General features: G+C 34.0%; 1 protein-coding gene across 1 annotated transcript; it reads right to left on the minus strand.

Moving 5' to 3' along the window:
- Window positions 1–2,227: 2,227 nt before the first annotated feature.
- Window positions 2,228–19,600, minus strand: LOC144977247 (uncharacterized). Its single transcript, XM_078922271.1, has 4 exons — window positions 19,441–19,600; window positions 14,569–14,762; window positions 11,633–11,764; window positions 2,228–6,756 (listed from the first exon to the last, which is right to left on the minus strand). The coding sequence occupies exons 1-4, from the start codon at window positions 19,457–19,459 to the stop codon at window positions 6,613–6,615; spliced, it is 489 nt and encodes a 162-aa protein (XP_078778397.1). The 5' UTR covers window positions 19,460–19,600; the 3' UTR covers window positions 2,228–6,612.
- Window positions 19,601–20,544: the final 944 nt, after the last annotated feature.

Consider the following 20,544-nt stretch of genomic DNA (forward strand, 5'->3'; position numbering starts at 1 on the left):
AAAGGTGTTTTGCGATGACCGAAAGAATAACGGCAATAAAACAATAGCTTTGCACACTAGAATAAAATCCGCCAAGAGAATTATTATTTCAATAGTGTAAAGAATAGAGAGCTGCCATCAACATTAAAGTGGAAAAATATTTATATAAGAATGAGACACTTACCAAATTACAGAACATCAAAGCAGTGCAGGTGAGATTTTTTAATATTGATATTATGACAATGAGAGTACATAATTAAACATTTTTTTCTTTTTTTCCAATTAGGTTTAACTGTTTTTTAATAGGATATCATCTTCTTTTTCGTTTATTTTATGGTGGTATTTTGGGTTTCACAGCACTTAAGACACTTCTATCATATCAATACCAGCAGAAAATGTAGAACATGAGGGAAAAAAAAAGGTAAAAAATCTACACTTCCAAGCAACTAAAATATAGTAAGGCGAAAGAGACTAGATCTATTTAGGAATGGATGTATATCCAAGAGAAATTTGTACATGTTTGTCTAATTTTGTTTGTTTATGTTTTTAAGGGTTTTACGGCGCTTGCAACACATTTAGGTTATATCAGCGCCAGTAAAAAGGAAGAAAATGGGATAGTAAAAAGTTATAGAATTACAATACAAGCACCCAAGAAAAAGTAAGACATAGGGGAACTGGGAACAAATAGGGATCAGATGTAGATTCCAAGAGCAGACCACCAATGCACTTAGTTTGAGATCACCTGAAAGTCTCATCCAGACACAAGCACAGGTCCCATCTAAGAGGAATACACTCAAATGTTTACCAATCATTTAATATAATATGTAAACTCAACATAATACAATGCATAATAGAGAGATGATTTACAAGGAAAAAAATATCATCTCCCAAAACTATAACTATACATTCGACTGTTTCCCTCCCAGCCAAGGAGCTCCGGCAAGGATCAGGACAAAACTAAGTAATCTCATTCCAAGACAATGACAGGAAACAATTGGGAAACGGGTATGGGGGGATAGAAGACACAGCATGTACCTCCCTGCCCACTATGGGAGGTCAGGATCCCCACCCAGTCTAATTTTGTGACCATATCATAAGTCCAAATGTAACAAAAGCACAGGATATATAAGCTGATAGGTATACACGCAAATATACTATGCAACAGTGAAAATCAAGCAAGACAATGTCTGTTTGTTTATAAGGGTTTTACAGCGCTTGCTGGTTTTAAACAGGATAAACTGTCAGATAATAATAATAATAATAATAATAATAATAACAATAATAATAATAATAACAATAATAATAATAATAACAATAATAATAATAATAACAATAATAATAAAATCTCGATATCTTTCCATAAAAATAAATCATTCGTAAACATTAAGTTAAAATGCACCTATATTAACGTCAATGTCAATTGATGACATTTCACTCTTCCTTAAATTCAATTTTCAGCAAATAAAAACATGAGGTCGCTAAAAAATGTAAAATAAACCAGAATTTCACGTAAAAAGTGTATGGTCTTTAAATGCTGTACACAATTGTAGCAAATGTAAATGATAATGCGACTAATAATGGCACAAAGGTAAAACAAGCCTCATGTGATAAATGAATTAATGTAACAAAACACAAGCTTCATGTGATTAAATATTATATGGAACAAACTGTGATCTAAAAAAGCATGCAGAGAAGAAAAAAAAAAGAAAGACGATGAGGCATACGATTATTGCAAGTTGATTCAATGAGACAACAAAAAGTTATGGGTCATCTTAATTCATTGCTATAGCTAGAAAAAAAGTCATCTGGCCAAATTAAAGCTTTGTCAAGAGTGGGGCAGTAGAACCCAAATTCTCCGAGTTCTGCGATAACGATCATCAATATATGGATGGCCGTGACTACATTCTAAAATAAAGCAAGTCCACATTTGATGTGAATAATTAAAAGTACCATAATTTATATTCATAACTATTTCCTCTACAGGCAAACAATGTGGAAAGTCATAGGCATGGCAAGTCATTGGTTGTATATGAATGAATAATTCAATGTGCATTTGAACACAATGAACAAAATCCTTTATTTTAAATTATATATTTTGGCTCAAGAAACGAATCAAATTACTCGAACCAAGAAACAATGATTTCAAATTTTAACTTTGGAGGACCTTGTTTAGCCATGATCATCTTTAAATAAGAGAAGATTCTGATGAAAATTAATGGCTTATTTTATAAAATTAAAAGGATAATCCTTTTTTGGGTTTTTTTTTTTTTAGAAACACCATGCCAAACGAAAAGTTATCAAAATGCATGGTATTTGCCATTTCCTATAAAATGAGATAATTTATATCACACTGAGTAAGGCATGCTTCTGTTTTATAGTACTAAATTGTAGCACAGTCATTGACCTAGCAATCTAGATGATTGGCAGAGCTATTTCTGATAAAGTCTTCTTAACAGTTAAGTAAAAAAAAAAAAATTAATTAATCAGTGATTGGACAGTTTCCAAATGACAAAAGTGATTTTTAACATGAGGAATTTCATTCAGACCTCTTGTAAGTAAATTGGACATAATTATACTGAAAACGACATTACCATACAGAATCTAAACTTTCCAACCAATCATGAGCGTATTTTACTGACAAATTACAGTTTTTAAGTTTCAGAATTTTTATAACAATGGCTCCTGGGGCTCTTGTGTGTCATGACAGTGGCAGAAAATAATGAGAAAATCATAGAAAATCCAGATCTGTAACTATACAATGGCTCAGGAAATCCAATTATTCATATACCAAAAGCAATTATAAATCTATCACTCTCTCTAATGAAACCACATAGAACTGGATTTTAAAAAAACCAAAAAAAAACCCAACCAACGTGTATAAAATTCATATATGATGATGTATGTAAAGCGACTAAATTTTTTCAAAATTAATCATAAATGTGAAAAATACACTCAACATGAAAAAGAAAAGTATATGAACTACCCCATATTTTCCTCTACATAATATGTCTAGATTAAATTCAATATAACAATATCACATTTATATATCACACATTTGTGATTTACTTATTGTTTTCTTGTTAACATTCTTAATTCTCCTCTTCTTAGGTTTGTATATATAGTATATATAAAACGCATGATGGGATATAAAAAAATTCCCGATCTGCGGTAAAAGCACACACACACAAAATATAAATGAATAAGTAAGAAAAAGGGTATCAGTTTAAGTTGGAGATTTGTTTAAATGTTGTTGTTGAACCCAACAGTTTGAAATGTTTACAGAATTTGGACTATATTATTGCAAAATGGATATGCAAAAGGTGTTGTATAATAATAATATTATTAATATCATATTAAGTTTTAAAAAAAAGTCAAATCAGCATTAGGAATATAACAAAACTTAACATATAGGATATAATCTGTATAAACTTCCACAAATGTAACTTTTATTTAAAAAGTTGATCGAATATCAATAGCAAAATCAAAGTAAATGCACATTGAGCAAATCAGCTCTATTTTCCCTCATAATTCTATCAAACTTGTAACTATCTTACTGAACGCAAAATTTTAATTCAAAATTCATATCAAAAACAAATCCTTGAGAATACTGAATTGAGCAAATCATTTATAGCCTCATGAATTTAAAAACCTTTCAGAGAAATAAATGACATTGTTAGAATTAACTCAATTTGTATCTTTGTTTTTATAGGTTTTATGGCGCTTGCAACAATTTAAAGTTATTTCAGCACCTGTAAAAACACATGACGGGATATATATTTATATATTACAAAAAAAATCCAGATCTGTAGTAAAAACACCAGAAAAAAAAGTAAGAAAAAGGGTATCAGGTCTCATGGGGGGAATTGTTAGAATCAAAAGCACCATAAGATAAGGTAATAATAAAAAAAAAAAGAAATAGATTAGTGGGAAAATATTAGAAGCTTTATGAAAATAGGCCATAAAGAGGCTAATCTCAAACCATGAGCATTCGCATCACATAAATGTATTTTTTTCCGTGACATTGAAAAGGGAGAGAAAAAAAAGATTAATAACAACGTGTAATAATAATAAAGGATTCACAATAACACATGAAAGAGATTAAAGACAAAAAAACTTGCTACAGAAGTAGATTCCTAATGACGAAGGTTGACTAGCATGAGCCAACACATAATGGACAATTTATTATGATAGCAAACACTGATGAAATTTTCAATATAATTGATGGTTCCTCCTTGACCTCTTGTTGCTATGCCTCTGTTTTACTATTATTGGGGTGTGAGTCTAATTTATTCAATCAACATACAGTGCATGCACTTTTGAAAATTATGTCAGCTATCATATTATATTCTATTAAAACTAATCAAATAAACATTTCAGTGGTTTCATTTTTGACTCGAAAATTTAAAATAAAGTATATTTTGCCCCTGAAATCAACCAATGGCCGTGAACCAAAGACCCATAGCCACCTTAAGTGCTTGCCTATTACCGAAGCAAACAACCCAAAAATCCTAAGCATTACAATTTTAACACAGATGATTGAAAAAAATAATGCAAAATGTCCTCTAATGAAATTTCTTTATCAGTGTGTCAAAATATTGTGAGAAATACTCACTTACTGGGCCTGACCTATTTGGCTTGTACTGAGGGTAACTCAGGCCTTTTCGCTGACTGGAAATAAATAGTCAGGATGACGGAACAAATTAAATGGCAGGAAATATTCTGATTGGTTAATGCTTAGTAAAAGGAGAATCATCAATTGGCTGGTCTACAAATATAGTAGTCTTAAAACATAAAACATTAATAATGAGTTCGACATAAAGCATTGTTAATCAAGCTGTAGAGATGATAAGAAGGAATATTAGAAAATGCGTTGTAAAAATATACACATTTTTTAGAGATAATCAGTGACAGGAAATACAGTAGAATACCTTGAAGAATAAATGAGCTATCATGGTAGGACACCATTACATTTATTTTGAACATAAACAAATAGCAGGCCTGTAATGGGTTGGTGAAAAAATTGTCGAAACTTTTTGAACACGCGAAAATAGATCAACAGGACAAAAATATGGATTAAATAATAAACACAACGCGTCAATTGACTTGTCAAATCATGTCACTTTCCCAAACTCACTTATAATACAATAAGCAGGGCCATAGTTTATATTACAAAAAAAAAAAGATCCCAATTATTTGAGAGAGTACACATATTTCTAGTCCTGTGTCTGAGTTAGTTGTAAAATGAAAGAAGAGAATAATTCCTCCCTTTTTCAAGTATGTGTATCTAGTGCTTGACACGAGACGCTGTTTTATCTTTGCTCCTGTTTATGTTAAATTTTTAAGCTGATTCTTTTATTAATTGGAATAAGAAGAAGAAGAAGAAGAAGAAGAAGAAGAAGAAGAAGAAGAAGAAGAAGAAGAAGAAGAAGAAGAAGAAGAAGAAGAAGAAGAAGAAGAAGAAAAAGAAGAAGAAGAAGAAGAAAAAGAAGAAGAAGAAGAAGAAGAAGTAGAAGAAGAAAAATAAGATTTATTTCACATTATTTTTTTCCAGTTGTGTTTCAAATGGAACCAAAAAGCTGTAGGGAGGAAATTTCTCAACCAGAGAAATGCGTGTGTGGTGGTAGCAAAATAGAGAGAAATGGCCTGATCTGACACATGCTGTGCATGTTAATTGATTATACTGACTACGCATGTGTTCGCGGTCACCGACCTCTGTCTCATCTGGGGCACAGTAGGCAGTGAATACATCCACGTCTAGTGGAGCGTGTAGGTGGAATATTAATATACCTAGCTGTCTAGTTTGTTTTGTCTTTGACGCAACAAATAAAAAGTTTCTTTTTTCTTTTTTAAGTCGGCGTTCAAAACGGAATAAAAACTTATTTTTCGAGGCACGAAATAAAACTCTTTGATGTTCTTTTTTTTTTTTTTTGGTTCTGTTTTTTTACGTTACGAATCTTATTTTTTTTAAATGTCAGTGCTTAACAGAATATATAGAGCAAAATTGTACTGTACAATTGTCGTAAGATTTACATGCCTGAAATAGGAAAAAAAATCTCTCATCTTAAACTTACAGGTTTATACTTTTCCTTATGAAAATAGCACACAAATTAATATCATGATAATCTTTAAACATGAAACATTGTTTCGAATCTTTAAAAAATGGCCTTCAGACTTCATTTCTTCAAAATTTTATAATGTTATGAGATATCCTTATTGGCCTTGGTGCCACCCATAAAATAAGAACATAAAAAATCTTATAAATAAATGAATATCTTAAACCAAAGAAAGATTATTATCAAGAGAGTAAAAAAATAAAATTGTTTGATTAGTAGTATTATACAAACTAATTTCATGTAGAGTACAATAGTTCTGAACATTATCAGGTTAAATTATTGGGACAGTTAGCATACCTGATATAATATATGGGCTATTCTAAGGACAAATGAGTTCCCATTTGTCCTAAGAACTGCCCATATAATACTAAAAAATGAAAAGAGACAAAGATTACTGAATTTGCAATTTGGCCATTCCTCATCAAGGTTATGCTGCAAGTATCAAGGTAACGCACTTTTTCTGATCTTCTTTGTGCTGCAAGCAAATCAGTAATTAGTGACATCATCACCATCAGCTGCTTCATCTAATCTGTATAACTTTAATGATGATGCTTATAACCATGAATATGATGCCGATAATGAAACTAATAATGATCAACTTCCTGGCCGTATCAGCAGCACTTTGAGCACCAAGTGCGTCGCCATTCATCCAAGAATTCCTTGCCTGTTGTAAAAAGGAAAAAAAATAAATTATTTTGCCATAAAATGATTTTATTGAGATATAAAACGGTAGGAAGTAATGAGTAGATGAACAATTACATGACAAATTCATCTATGAAATCAGTGACGGGTGGGAAGATAGACATCAGATATTCATTTCATGGATTAACAACATTCCACAATGAAATGCTTCGGTTGATAATGCTTCAGAATGAGACAATTTTTAAAATGATTTTAGATTTGAAACCAACCCTGTGGATTGTGAGTTATAGTTATAAGCTCTACGAAACTGAACTATCCTACCACCTATCCACTTTTGCCAGTTGCCACATAAGGCCGCAAACGAGGAATATGAGTGAAGAGAAAAAAAATCTCAATTCTCAAGAAAAACAAAATATGTCCACCTCCGACAGGAATATTAAAAAAAACACAAAAAGTTTTTGTCATTTTTTTTTTGGGTGCATTCTATCGATCAAAGGTTTGAGGCCCACATTGGGTAGAGCAAAGTTGAGTCGATCCTTGGAAAAGGCTCAGTGCTCACATTTTCTTACAACAGTACAACCTCTCTATAACAACATCGCCAGGACGGGAAAAAAATGTTGTTATAATAATAATAATAATAATAATAATAATAATAATAATAATAATAATAATAATAATAATAATAATAAGTTATTTATAAAGCGCTCAACTTCCACATAAGTACTCAACGGCACTTTACAATATTAATTGTCATTCAAACATTCATTCATTGACAATTTTGAGAACACATATTCAGAAACAAACACACACACATGCACACAAACTCACAGATACATTTACTCTCATACACGAACATAGACACACATACACCAATATTACTCACTAACGTTAATAACATATTCTAACGAAAGACATTTGATCGATTAATCCCCAAAAAAAAATTTTTAATCATTTTTATTTTTTTAAAAGTTCAGTTAAAATCAAAACTGGAATAAAATAAACTTAAAATTAAATTTATATTTAAACCGTATTCTGTTTTCAAAACTATTCATATGCTCTGGAAAAAACTTTGTCTTAAGGTGGTCTTTGAAAAACTGACTATCCCTAATTAGGGTAGAATCGGCTAAGTTCGCCGCAACCCTCCACCCCCAAGAAATAATGCCTGGTAAACATTTATCCTTACACCCCTCACGTTGGAATAGTCCATATTCAAAAGACAAGATGTGAATGTACGTATTGCTTCAGTTTGAAGGAAACAAATGAGAAATCTTTAAGAGTTATAGCACATCAAAAAGGCATGTAGTAATCAAGATGTTGTGACATCCTTGACTTTTTTACTGTAACTGCAACCCTACACTAACGTCACTAGTTTGCGCAGTTTAATGTGAAGGCCCTGGTCACAAAATCAATGTGGTATTCACTTTGTGGCCATCCATATCCATTTTATTTTCATAATCATCAGAAAAATATTTCTAAAAATTTGAATACATTATTTCAAAAGTATATACTTTTGGGTAAATTCACCGACACTTTCAGGTAAATTCACTGACACTTTCTGGTAAATTCGCCGCACAATAATTATTCCAAAGACGATTTTGTGTATGTGCAATAGACGCTGTGCATAAGCACTGAAATCTAACAAAGTTAAGGAAAGTAAATAATAAATATGTAAGTGGTTATAATAACCAGAATCCAGTCGACTCGGGTATGGATGGGGAGCAGGCTATGATCTTGTGACTGGCATTGTAATGTGTCCCCAGGAAGGCACTTTACATACATCATCACACTCGATTCGAGTGCCAATAAATATGTGTTAATTGGCAGTATCGGATAATGTAGAGTGATTTGAAGACAAGAAAAGTTTAAGAAATGGAAATTGTTCCTCATATTGTCTAGTAGGGAGAAAAACTAAGTACAAAATCTTGCGGCAAAGATACCCGCCGGTGGCAGCGAAGTTCCCTGACGCGCTGTGAATTTACCCGACAACAGTGACAGTTTTAAAAGGACTTTTGTGAATAAAATACAATATAAATCTACATTAACACTTCATGAAAATATAATTAATTGGCCAGGTTAACTTATTGTCAGTGTTTGGGTTGCCGAATTGGCAAATTAACCTCTCACGGCAGGCCAGAAGTGAGACAGTGAAAAAACGGCGAAAATACCCGATTCTACCCTAGTTTTACATCTGGGGAGAGCACATTCCACTCATAGAAAAAGACTTATTACTAAGGGATAAAAGAGTCTTCAGCCGACCTTAGTGGCCGTGTTGGATTATAATTTTGACATAAATTCAAGAGGTACACTGGAGCTTGATTATTTAAGCATTTATGAACATTACTACAAGTTTTAAAAACAATCTTTTCTCTAACTGGCAACCAATGGAGATTATATAGAATTTCTATTGTAGGGTCAGTAGATTTTTAAATCAGTTTTGTGACTATGTTTAGAATAGTTTGCAAACGTCGGTGTCATTTTGGCCGGCACAGCTAAAAGCAATGAATTATAGAAGTCATACCTGCTGGTTAACAAAGCATGAGCAATAATTTGTGTAGTGCTCTCATCAGGAAGATGTTGAATTTTACCAATATTTCTTAGGTGATAAAATCAAGATAGGCAGGTTTTTGTTATGTGATTCTGCATTGAAGCATTGGAATCAAAGAATGAGCCAAGATTTCTCATAGTTGCAGTTAGCTCTATATTCAAATTTGAAACACCTGTGTCAATACTATCAAAATTTATTTTTATCCCTTTATTTATTCATGCCAATCAATAAAAGTGTTGTTTTAGAATCATTTAATTTTAGTTTATTTTTTAACATCCAAGTCTTAATTACTATGCAAAATTTTCAATATTTAATTTCACTGTCTGCTCTTGTCCTGGATGAAAAACGGAATATAGTTGTGTGTCATCAGCATATAGATGGTAGTTAATACCGAATGACTCGATGATGTACGTCAGTGGTGTAGTAGAAAGAGAAAACAGGAATGGTCCCAAAACAAAGCCCTGAGGGATACTGCAATGAAGTTGATGGGGATGTGATATAATTTGTCCAATAGGCAAGTCAATTCGAACAGACTGTGGTCTATTTTTAAGGTAGGCCGAAATCCATTTCAAAGGAGCTCCATTGATTCTAAAATGTTTCTGTAATCACTAATTAATTTGTTTTGATCGACTGTGTCAAAGGCTGCAATGAGGTCCGGAAGACCAACACATATTTACCCTAGTTCATGGAATTAATTATGTCACAGGGGACAAGTAACAGAGCGCTTTCTGTGCTATGTCCAGTATGGTATGCCGATTGGAAAACTGGCAGTATATTATGTGTGTCAAAAAGTTGTTCAATCTTTTTCGATGAGTTTGGAAATGAAATGTAGTTTGCAAATTGGTCGGAAATTTCTTATGTTATTGGGATCCAGTGACAATTTCTTTACCACAGGCTGTACTATGGCATGTTTTAATGTCTGGAAAATCGCCATTTTTAGACTTGCATTGACAATTGACATGATCAACGGTGCGAGTAGTTCTCTTAACTTTTTAATCAGCCAAGTCGGAAAATTATCGAAAGAATACATTTTATTTGGAGCAACAGATAATAATACTTGAATTATTTTATTTTCGGAAGCAGGCTCCAACTATGATAGTGATTTATTTTTTTTTGATTATCTTGTGAAATGATTGTGCTTTGCATTGACTATGGAGGTAATGACAAAATCTTTGCAACTTTTGTCTACAAAAGAAAGTTGAAAATGTTTCAGCCAGTTGTGGACAGTTTGAGACATAGGTAATTTAGATACTGATTGCTCAGTCCTTATCATACCATTGATTAATTTGAACATTCCTTTCGAATCTTTGTGTGTGTTTGTTATGGAATTTCTTATGTGGCTTTGTTTACATTCCAAAATTAGTTTGTCAATCGTTTGGTAGCTTTGTAGATTTGCCTGACTTCATCTAATCCAGAAGATCTGCATTTTTTTCTCTGCTCAGCTGCGCTGGTATTTCGCTTTTCTAATGTCTTCGTTGAACCAGTCGGTGTTAGGCCTGATGGTGATAGTTTTAGATTCCAGGGGTGAAAATTTATCCAAAATAAAGAACAAAGTTTCTTCAAAAATTGTTAGTTTTTCATTCTTCTTCCTTTTAAGTCTGTATTTTGAAGATTCAACAGACTACAGAATTTTTCTTTCATTGGAGATGAGAGACTATTTCACTGTCTTAATGTTCACACCATTTCCTTTGGTAACTTTGTGATGTCAGATGTAAGTAATTCCTGTCTCAATTGTTCTATGTCAATGTTTTTGGTTGTACAAGTGTCTAATGTTTTTTAAATTCATTTTAGTTTTGAGTATTTAGATTTGCACATTATTATTCTGTGGTCTGCTGGACCATCATAATCTACAGCTACAGACAAAATGGAGTCATAATCCATACTGCAGATAAAAAAAATTTAGAATGTGTCCCTTCTCATGTGTCAATTCATTGATAAGTTGTTTCAGGTTTAGCAATTTAAAGTTTTCAATAAACTGTTTCACGGATGAATCGATTTTATTATCGATATAGATATTAAAATTGCCAATAATCAAAAGTTTGAGGTCTGAAAGTTGGTAACGCTCTTGCTTGGTGGTCGGTAGACACATGCCATCTTATAGTGTTGACCATCGATCGTGATGTTGCTATTGAGGGAATGTCACTATAATGATTGTCATAATAGAGAGGTTGCACTCTATACACAGGTGAAAAATTGTTGAAAACAAATTATCATAGTGCCTTACAGACATCAATCTAAATCTAATTCTACAAGTTCAGTGTTGATTGAGAAGCATGAACAGATCGAACAAGTTCATCTATGACATATTGAACATGACCAGGGACCACCATGACAACGATTCATTTATACAAACCTCTCTGGCCTTGAAAATAGCAATTAAACCAGTAGGACAAAAACAGCAGAGGCAAACGAAGACAGCACAACCCATCTGACTTGGTGGCTCAGGGCCAGGTGGTGGTCCTACCACAACTTGTGGCTGCTGAACCTGATGAAAAACACAAAGAACAATCATTACTATAACTATACTACACACATGCCAACTTTAACTTTAAAACGTAGATACAAGGAAATAAATCTATGTCCTTGGAACAACTCAGCTCAGACTTCGTTAATTCAATTTATTTATTATCAATTATATGGTAAATTTAAAACAAATATATAATAAGACCTGCTAGGACGGAGTTCTTTCAGTAACTAACCTAGTACAAAACAATCGTCTTACAATGTTCATAAGGAACAAAAAGTGCTTATACATTCGCGCAGTCAACATTCACATGCACAACACAAAATGCGTAACTCTAGAAAGAACTTAACATAAATACACACAGTCGAACAACTCCAATATATTACAATACATGTTACATTACTCCCCAACTAAGGGATTGCTTAAACAATGCCATAAATTTAACATGCATTGAAATGCAATAATAATGTATCAATAGTATATTAATTATAAATAGAATCAAATCATTTCTTTAAACTATTCTTAACAATTGCAATAATAAATTCAATTCTCAAATACACAACTTAAAAAGTCAGCGTCAACATTGTCATGGCCCTTTACATAATCAATTTTGAATTTGTATTTTTGTAAAGATAGGCACCACTTCATCACTCTGGCATTTTCAAATTTTGCCCAGTTCATAAATGTCAGCGCTTGATGGTCTGTTCTCAATGTAAATTCCTTCCCATATAAATATAAGTAAAATTTCTTAATTGCCCAAACGATGGCTAGATACTCTTTCTCTGTGACAGAATACTTCTGTTCACGGGGCAAAAGTTTTCTGCTGGCAAATGCTATGGGATGTAATTTATCATTTACCAGCTGGCCTAACAACATGCTGCCCAGAGCCCTATCTGAGGTGTCGGTGCTCAATACTATTTCGTTATTAAAATTTGGTAAATACAAGATCGGTCTAGAGACCAAATGCTGCTTAAGTATAAGCTCTTTCATGAACCTCTCCCCATTCCACCTTAGTCGGATGTCCTCTTTGTAAGAGGTCTCATAGAGGTGCAGATACCGCTGTGAAATTGGGTACGAACTCATGGTAATAACCAATGAGTCACAAGAAAAATTTAACTTCTCTTTTTGTTGTTGGTCTAGGAGCACTTTTTATTTTATCAATATTGTCTTCACGCAAACCTATTGTACCTTTGTTTAAACTATGACCCATGAAGTCTAACTCGGTTGTTCCCAGACATTTCGAGGATCCTGCAGTCAGATTCGCTTTCTCCATATAGTTCAATAATTTGTCGATAGTCCTCACATGGTCATCGAACGTTTCAGTGAGCACGAGAATGTCGTCAATGTAGGCCATCACGTTTTTCATTCCGTCACATCAGCTTCTTTACAGCACGATTCAAAGTGGCACCGGAATACATCATTACAAATGACGTACGCAGGAATTCGTAATGCTGACCCATGGACACAAACGCTATCTTGTGCACGTCACAATCACGAACACTAATTTGCAAGAAACTTTTACTGAAGTCAAACCGGCTTAAGTATTTGTCCATCAAAAGTGTTTGGAAAATTTCGTTTGGTGATGGTGCTGGATGTGGATCGAACCCGGTGATTGCGTTGAGCTTCATGTAATCGACACAAACACGATTCAACCCGTCCTTCTTCTTTACGAAAACGACTGGTGAGGCATAAAGTGATTCGCTCTTTCTTATTATACCCTGTCATTCCATCAGCTGCAATTCCTCTCATAAAGATTCACATAGAGCAAACGGTACTGCATATGGACGGAGGCGAACAGGCGTATCAGAAATAAGGGTGATTTTGTGCTCGGACAGGTTACAACTTCCGGGCACGTCACTGAAAACACATTGGTGATTTGAAACGATAGTTGGTGTTTTTGTTCAGAGAAAGCTGAACTCCGAACTGCACTCTGCACATCTTCTGTAGTTTCATGCTGATCCCATGTTCCAAGTTTAGTAAGATTTTCCGATGTGGTGGTTATAAGGTCGTCAGTTTCGGAATCCTGCACCACCGCCAACGCTACGTTTTGAGGCGATGATAACAAGTGCTGATCAATCTCGTTATTGCAGGACACTGATTGTCGATGCACATTATCCATAACGTTTTGAAACTCATCATAAATAAACATGTTTGCGATGAAGGCATCCGCCAAGTCAATATGATACGGGTCTTCTTCGGTAATGACAGATCCACATAACTTTCCGATTTATCCTTCGTCAATCGATTTTTCTCCATGTTACCGAATTCTTCGAGCTCTCGATCTACGTAATGTTTGTGTAGGTTGATATGTAAAGTTTTTTAATTTGCGCCCATTTTAACTCGATAATCGTTGGGGCCTGTTACCGAAAGATTTCAAAAGGGCCCTTCCACTGCATGAGTAGTTTGTTAGAATCAGTAGAAGCTGTGGCAATGTGCAGGACACATGCCAGTCAAGATGCAGATCTGACAGAGGAAGTGGGGCTGGATTGGGGACACCCAAAGGAAGTCAGAAATCAACCTCACACACCAGGCACTCCAACCAACTCCTCAGGGGAAATGAAAGAGCAGGAGAAGGCCAAATAACAGCAAAACAGAGGCTGAAATGAAGGAGAAGGGGACAATATGGAAGGCAGCCCTAAATCGTGTCCGATGGAGGAGCATCATTAATGGCCTATACTCCTGGAGAAGTGAAAGGACTAAGTAAATAATTATAGTCACAAAGCCATTAAAATTAATCAAAGTTCAACATACAATTTAAGATCTTCGCTAATCTCAGAGCCCAAAACCAGACAGGGTCAATAATAAATAAAACAAATTGTACTCACAACGACAGTGGTAGGGTACTGTTGGTTGTATTGAACACCCGGTGGTGGAGGTCCCGGTGGTGGATACCCAGCCTGTTGTGGCATCCCTGGGGGTCCTGGTGGTCCCTGGGGTACTGGCATGTAGCCTGGTGGGTTTTGGGGGTACGGCTGGCCATATCCAACACCTTCAGGATTCGGGGGTGGGTATGGTTTCTCTGAAGAAATATAATAATAAAAATTATTAAGTCAGTTTTAGTTTGGTTGTCTATGAAATATTCTATGATTTCAGAAAAAAAACAACTTCTTCCAACTTTTTCTTGTGTCCATTGGGTCCAAAATTTAGTCTACAGTATAGTTTTGTTCGCTAATATATATTAAAATTATCCTTTTCTTCTTCAGCAAATGACAGGTCTTGTATCACTTCAATTCATGCCCATTTCTTTTTGGTCAGTGAAGTCTTTACTAGAAAGGATAATACTAACTCGATAAAAATTATAATCACATTTTTTGCAGAGCATTTAAATTATTTCTGTACATCCTGTTTATTACATTTATTCCTGGTTTATTCTTCAAAATCCATTTCTTAATCTATTTCTTGAGGGAGGGGATTTTTTGGTTTGTTTTTGTTTTACACTGTTAATGAGAATCTAATTCAGCAACAGAGGAAAATAAGCTATAAATAGAAGACTATAAATGTGCATATTCAATTATTTACAGAAAAGAATTGGAATTTTTGAAAAATACTATTTGATGGAAAATTGAGTTTAAAAGCAACTGTAAGAGAGGATGTCATGTCATGACTTTTCTTTACTTGAATTCGAATTACAGACTTGACATCAGCCTTATCATGCAATAAAAGATAAAGAAAGAAAACAAAATCTAACTCACTCTCACCATAGTTTAGAGAGTCCAGGTCAAATACTCACTCAACCGCAGACGTTCAGGTTTGTACTATTCTTTAATATTCAAAGTTAGGTTCATACTAGGTAGTCTGATATCGTTTTTTCAAAATAAAAATCAATAATTCACTTTTAGACTTATAGGCTTTTTAAAATCATTTAATATGGCACCTTACTTTTAGATAGGAGAAACGGTTCCAAAGTTATGATGATTTTACTATTCAAAATTTACCATTGCAAAACGCTCAAAATCTGTGATTGGGAATTCCTCTACTGGATAAGCTGACTACCAGTTGAAACAGGACTTTATCATAGAGAAAAGAGGGACTGATGGCCAAAATTAAGCATACTGCATCCCCTTCAATCTTGATGAAATTCAGCACAGACACATAGGTAAATGAAAGATCTAGATAAGCTTATTTCTATTTTTTTTTTTTGCACTCTTAATTTTGAAAAAAAACTACAAGTTTGAATCAAATGGCGCAATTTTTAAAATCAAACTTTAACTTCTGAATGAAAGTGCCTGCATTAGTGTCAAAGTCAATCACAGACTCTGCTGTTTAAAATTATATCAAAACCGTTCAGATACTATGAATAACAATGCAAAATTGTTATATTCAAATTTTTACCCAAACTAGTGCTTCACTTTTCCAATGGCTAATCCCGTCTTTGGGCTGAAATCAGACTAGACAATTACCTACATTCATACTCATCATATTGTTATTGTAGTAAGTTGAAATTTTAATACACTTCTTGATGCAGGAATGATGACAGTTAGGTTAGTTAGTTTTATTTATCAATTACAATTGAAATTGAGTAAAAGAAATATAAACAAACAACAAAACAGTAGAGCTCCGTCTAGTTCCTCTGGACAGACATCTATATCTTTTACCTGGAAAGTGGGAGAGGTATCTAATAGGGAAGGGTGTTCCAATCCGCACACCTTCACCTTCATTTTAAACACCTAAATTTAATAAGAATTATGACATAGGGCCAGGTTCTGATTTAACACAGACAGAAATAAAAGCATGATAAACTTAAGCCCAATTTTAGTTTTAGTCCTTTTCCCAATTCAACTGTTTCTTAAAATCCTTGTCTTGCTCACTCGGAAGATCAGGTAAGAGTTTAAGGCATCTGACATTCGAAGAGGAGGTCCCAAGAGCTCAGTTGGTAGAGCATTTGCTGCACACGCAAAGGGACTGAGATTGATCCCGGGTGCAGTCAAGATTTTTTCTGATCCCCTGTCTACCCATCAGTGAATGGGTAGCTGGGTGTTAGATCTGACAGAAAGTACTTTGCGATAGACCAGAGTCCTATCTAAAGAAATAGCAAGCATTTGCTATTGTCTGTTTCACACTACAGAAACCGGGATAAACTCAGACTCCAAGGGCCGATAGCTCTGAAGGACTACTTACATTCGAAAAGCAAAGCAGCAACATTTGCAATGTAAATTTTCACAAATGAAAAGGATTTTCACCATTTAGTTTTTTAATTTATGTGGTTAAAAATGTTCTGGAATCAAAAACTAAGTGTATCTATGTCTCTTTTCACGATTTATTTATTAAAATAGGTTTGCTATCAAATCATTCAGTTGGTCCAATTCTGACACTCGGTGTTGCAATTCAACCATATGACTGCTTCGATATGCTCTGTTTTGTAGTTGTTGATTATTTGTTTTCAATTTTAATTCTAAAAGTAAAAGAAGTTTTTATTTACTAATTTGAAATTCTTCGGGGAAAAAAATGGTTTACTGGGCAAACAATCAGTATGAATTATCATAAGAGTGAATTCTCCTCTCGTCCGACAGCACGCTATATCGTATACTTTTACAAAAAATATTTACAATTACGTCATAGATTCTTGAGATATGCTAATCAATATTTTTGTGTAATCCTTAATCCTTTTCCTAATGCTTATCTTCATAAAGGAGCTGACTTTTGTTTTTGTTTGTTTTTAAGGGTTTTACGGCGATAGCGACATGTTTAGGTCATATCAGCGCTAGTAAAAAGAAGAAAATGGAATAGTCAAAATATTCTAGATTTACAATCAAAGCATCCAAGAAAAAGTAAGACAAAAGGGAACTGGTTCAAATATGGAACTTGAAATCACCTAAAGTCTCATCCAGACACCAGCACAGGATCCCACTAAATGGAACACACTCAAATGTTTACAGTATGACTGCAGCTATTCGGAGTCGAGTCTGAATAGTCTCCCGTGGCTATTCGGACTCCAATCCCAATGCGCATGTGCAATCAACAGGTTATTTGGACTCAGTCTGAATAGTCTTCCATGGCAGTATAGTTTTGTTTTGTTTTTAAATATTTTTTTAAATATTGATAATTAAATAGAATTGATGCAAATCAAAATAACAATTATAGTAACTTTATTTGAGAAGACAAAATCATTGATCACAAATAACAAAAGTCAGTTAAAGTAACCGCAGTCTAAAGGAAAAGCTTTGTTAACAACACAACGCAATGTCCAAACAAAAACAGGACAATTAACATATTCTAATAGTGGTAGACAGGAAACAATCCTACAGTTGGAAGCAGGGTTTACGAGACTCAAGTGTCATTTTGACATGAGTAAAACAGAGTTTCTTCTGAACTCTTCTTCTATCAGTTCTGCCTACTCCACACTGTGTTTCACTGCGCACCCACATTAGACTTTGAGTCCGAATAGCCACAGGGGACTATTCAGACTAGAGTCAGAAATGCCACTTCATTACAGTCAGTATGTCACTAACAAATACATAAACAGAGCTGATTTAAAAGGAAAAAAAATATCATCTCCCAAAACCATAACTATACATTTGACTGCTTCCTTTCCAGTCAAGGGCTCCAGCCAGGCCTGGGACAAATCTAAACAAACCCAATCCAAGAAAAAGACAGAAAGCAACTCAGAAAACATACGGGGATATAGAAGACATAGGATACACTATATTTAAATTCAGTAGTTTTACATGTGGATGTACAATTTAGGAAGTTATTAGATGTAGGTAGAATATATATTGATTAGTCTGATAACGATGAGCAATCTGTTTCCTCATATTTTTTTTTTTAAAAAGGAAATACAAAATCAGTCATAACATGACAACCAGTGGTCATTTTGTAATCACCTCAAAGTTCATTTTAGTTAGTAATGGATTTTTGCATAAATTACTTGCATTGGATTACTTATTGGTGTTTCCAAAGTTATTAAAATTAGAGGTAAGAGTGAAAGTTTTTATTTAATAAATACATTATATTGAAATATTGTGACTTTAATTATTATTGTTTAAAAAAAAAATACAAATACACAATTAGTAATAAGTAATATCATTATTGCCCGTCCATTTCCCTTTAAATTGGTATATGACATGATATAGGTCCTAAAAAATAATTGTGTAGGAGACCTTTTGATAAATTTTAAAGTGATTTTAAAGTGGTTCAGAAAATAAGTCTCTAAATAAAACAGGCTGCCGTTTCCCATTCCCAAGGAATTCAACAAATCCCCCTGCCGTGGGAAGATTTAAACTAACAACATAACTATTCTTCTGCTTATCTAATTTTCACAATTTTGGTATCATTAGAATCGTTTTGAAAAGCACTTTATAATGATATATCTAGGTTTCATTGATCTCAATCCAATTTGAATTTTTTTTTTACCAAAGTACCAGTAGGTACCTGGACCTGATACTGATAATGAATATCTCGAGGTCGGAGGATTTTTTTTCTTCTTATTTAATAGTTAGCTATAAGTCTTACTAAAGGTGCTATGGTGTTTGGTTTTCCTATTATGGTTAGTTAAAGGTACCTACTGTCTAGATTTTATTTTTTCTTAGAGTTAGTTGAGGACATTTTTTAATTTGGGTCGTTTCCCTTAGCACAAACAAGGCCAAGGCAAGAAGATTTCGGCTTTCGGAAGTGGAAGGCATCCCGTCCAAGTCCAAGTGCAATGTGAAATGATCAAATCGATTTCAGCTTCAATTTCAACTGAGAAATGCACACAGTACCTGCAGAGTTTCTGTCCATCCTAGAACTTGAGCCTTAATTTCTGATTCTAAAAAAAAAAAACTTTATTTATCTTGGAATGGCCCAATTGAGAAATATCTTAGGCAGATTGCGGAATTTTGCAACATTTATTATTCAACCCGGAAATAGTTCAGGAATGTCAGATTAATTTTAGAAAGCATACCAAACAAATCAAAGAATAATGCCAAATTAAATGGTCTTGAAATAATGGCAAACTTTTCTCTGTTAAATAAATAAATAAAATTCCTTTATTCATCCCAAGGTAAAAATTTTCTCTAGGTTCTATTCCATGGGAAGACTGGAATAACTCGGGCGTCAGCAAATTGACCTAGGGCTAGGTGACTTGCTCAAGACCACACAGCGCAGCGGCGGGTGATCGAACTCAGTGAATTTTGGGATACAAAGCAATGACAAAGCGCTGCCCCTGTTATGTTTAAAACTGGAGATACAATGCAAGCCGCTTAATCGGAACAACGCATCAACCATAAATCATTCCAATTAAGTGGCGTTCCACTTAACCGAATAAATGAGTGACTTTCACAATCGGTACAACCTACCATAACTACATGCATATTATTGTGATAATAATAAAATAGCTATATATGTCATCCTTTCACTTATTTTCTACAATGCTATCCTCCATTTTAAAAAATATATATATTACATGTATGTAGGCATGGTTAAACGAAGAGAATGCGTGATCATATTCAATGGCAACACATGTATAATGCACTGTCAACAGTCGCACCCCCCCCCCCCCTTTCCCGCCAATGAGGTTAAATCGACTTACATTTGTAAGCAAGTATGACATCCGAATGCAATTATGGATTTGTTTTAACATTGTTGTAATATTATAATGGACAATATTTTGCATTGGTTTGAGAGTATTCTCATTACAACAATGAGCCCATAACAATTTGGGTTATCGGACCTGCAGATAAGTCGGGCCAAACAAATCGAAGGCACATGAATCCTGTGTCACAACAGATTACAACATACGTGTACATGTCTCACAGCTATGTGGTCTTGTGGTATGACACTCGCTTTTAGATCGGAAGGTCCTGGGTTTCGAGCCTCGAGTCCTT

The sequence above is a fragment of the Berghia stephanieae genome, chromosome 7 (genome assembly GCF_034508935.2).
Source record: "Berghia stephanieae isolate SIO BIC M18660-M18661 chromosome 7, UCSD_Bste_1.3, whole genome shotgun sequence".
NCBI lineage: Eukaryota > Metazoa > Mollusca > Gastropoda > Nudibranchia > Aeolidiidae > Berghia > Berghia stephanieae.

What these genes read in the sequence shown, in the direction of transcription:
- LOC144977247 (XM_078922271.1), bottom strand. An exon ending in AGTACCCTACCACTGTCGTT is followed by an intron (nt 11,765 to 14,568) that starts GTGAGTACAATT and finishes GTTTTTCATCAG; the next exon opens with GTTCAGCAGCCACAAGTTGT. An exon ending in CTATTTTCAAGGCCAGAGAG is followed by an intron (nt 6,757 to 11,632) that starts GTTTGTATAAAT and finishes TTTTTACAACAG; the next exon opens with GCAAGGAATTCTTGGATGAA.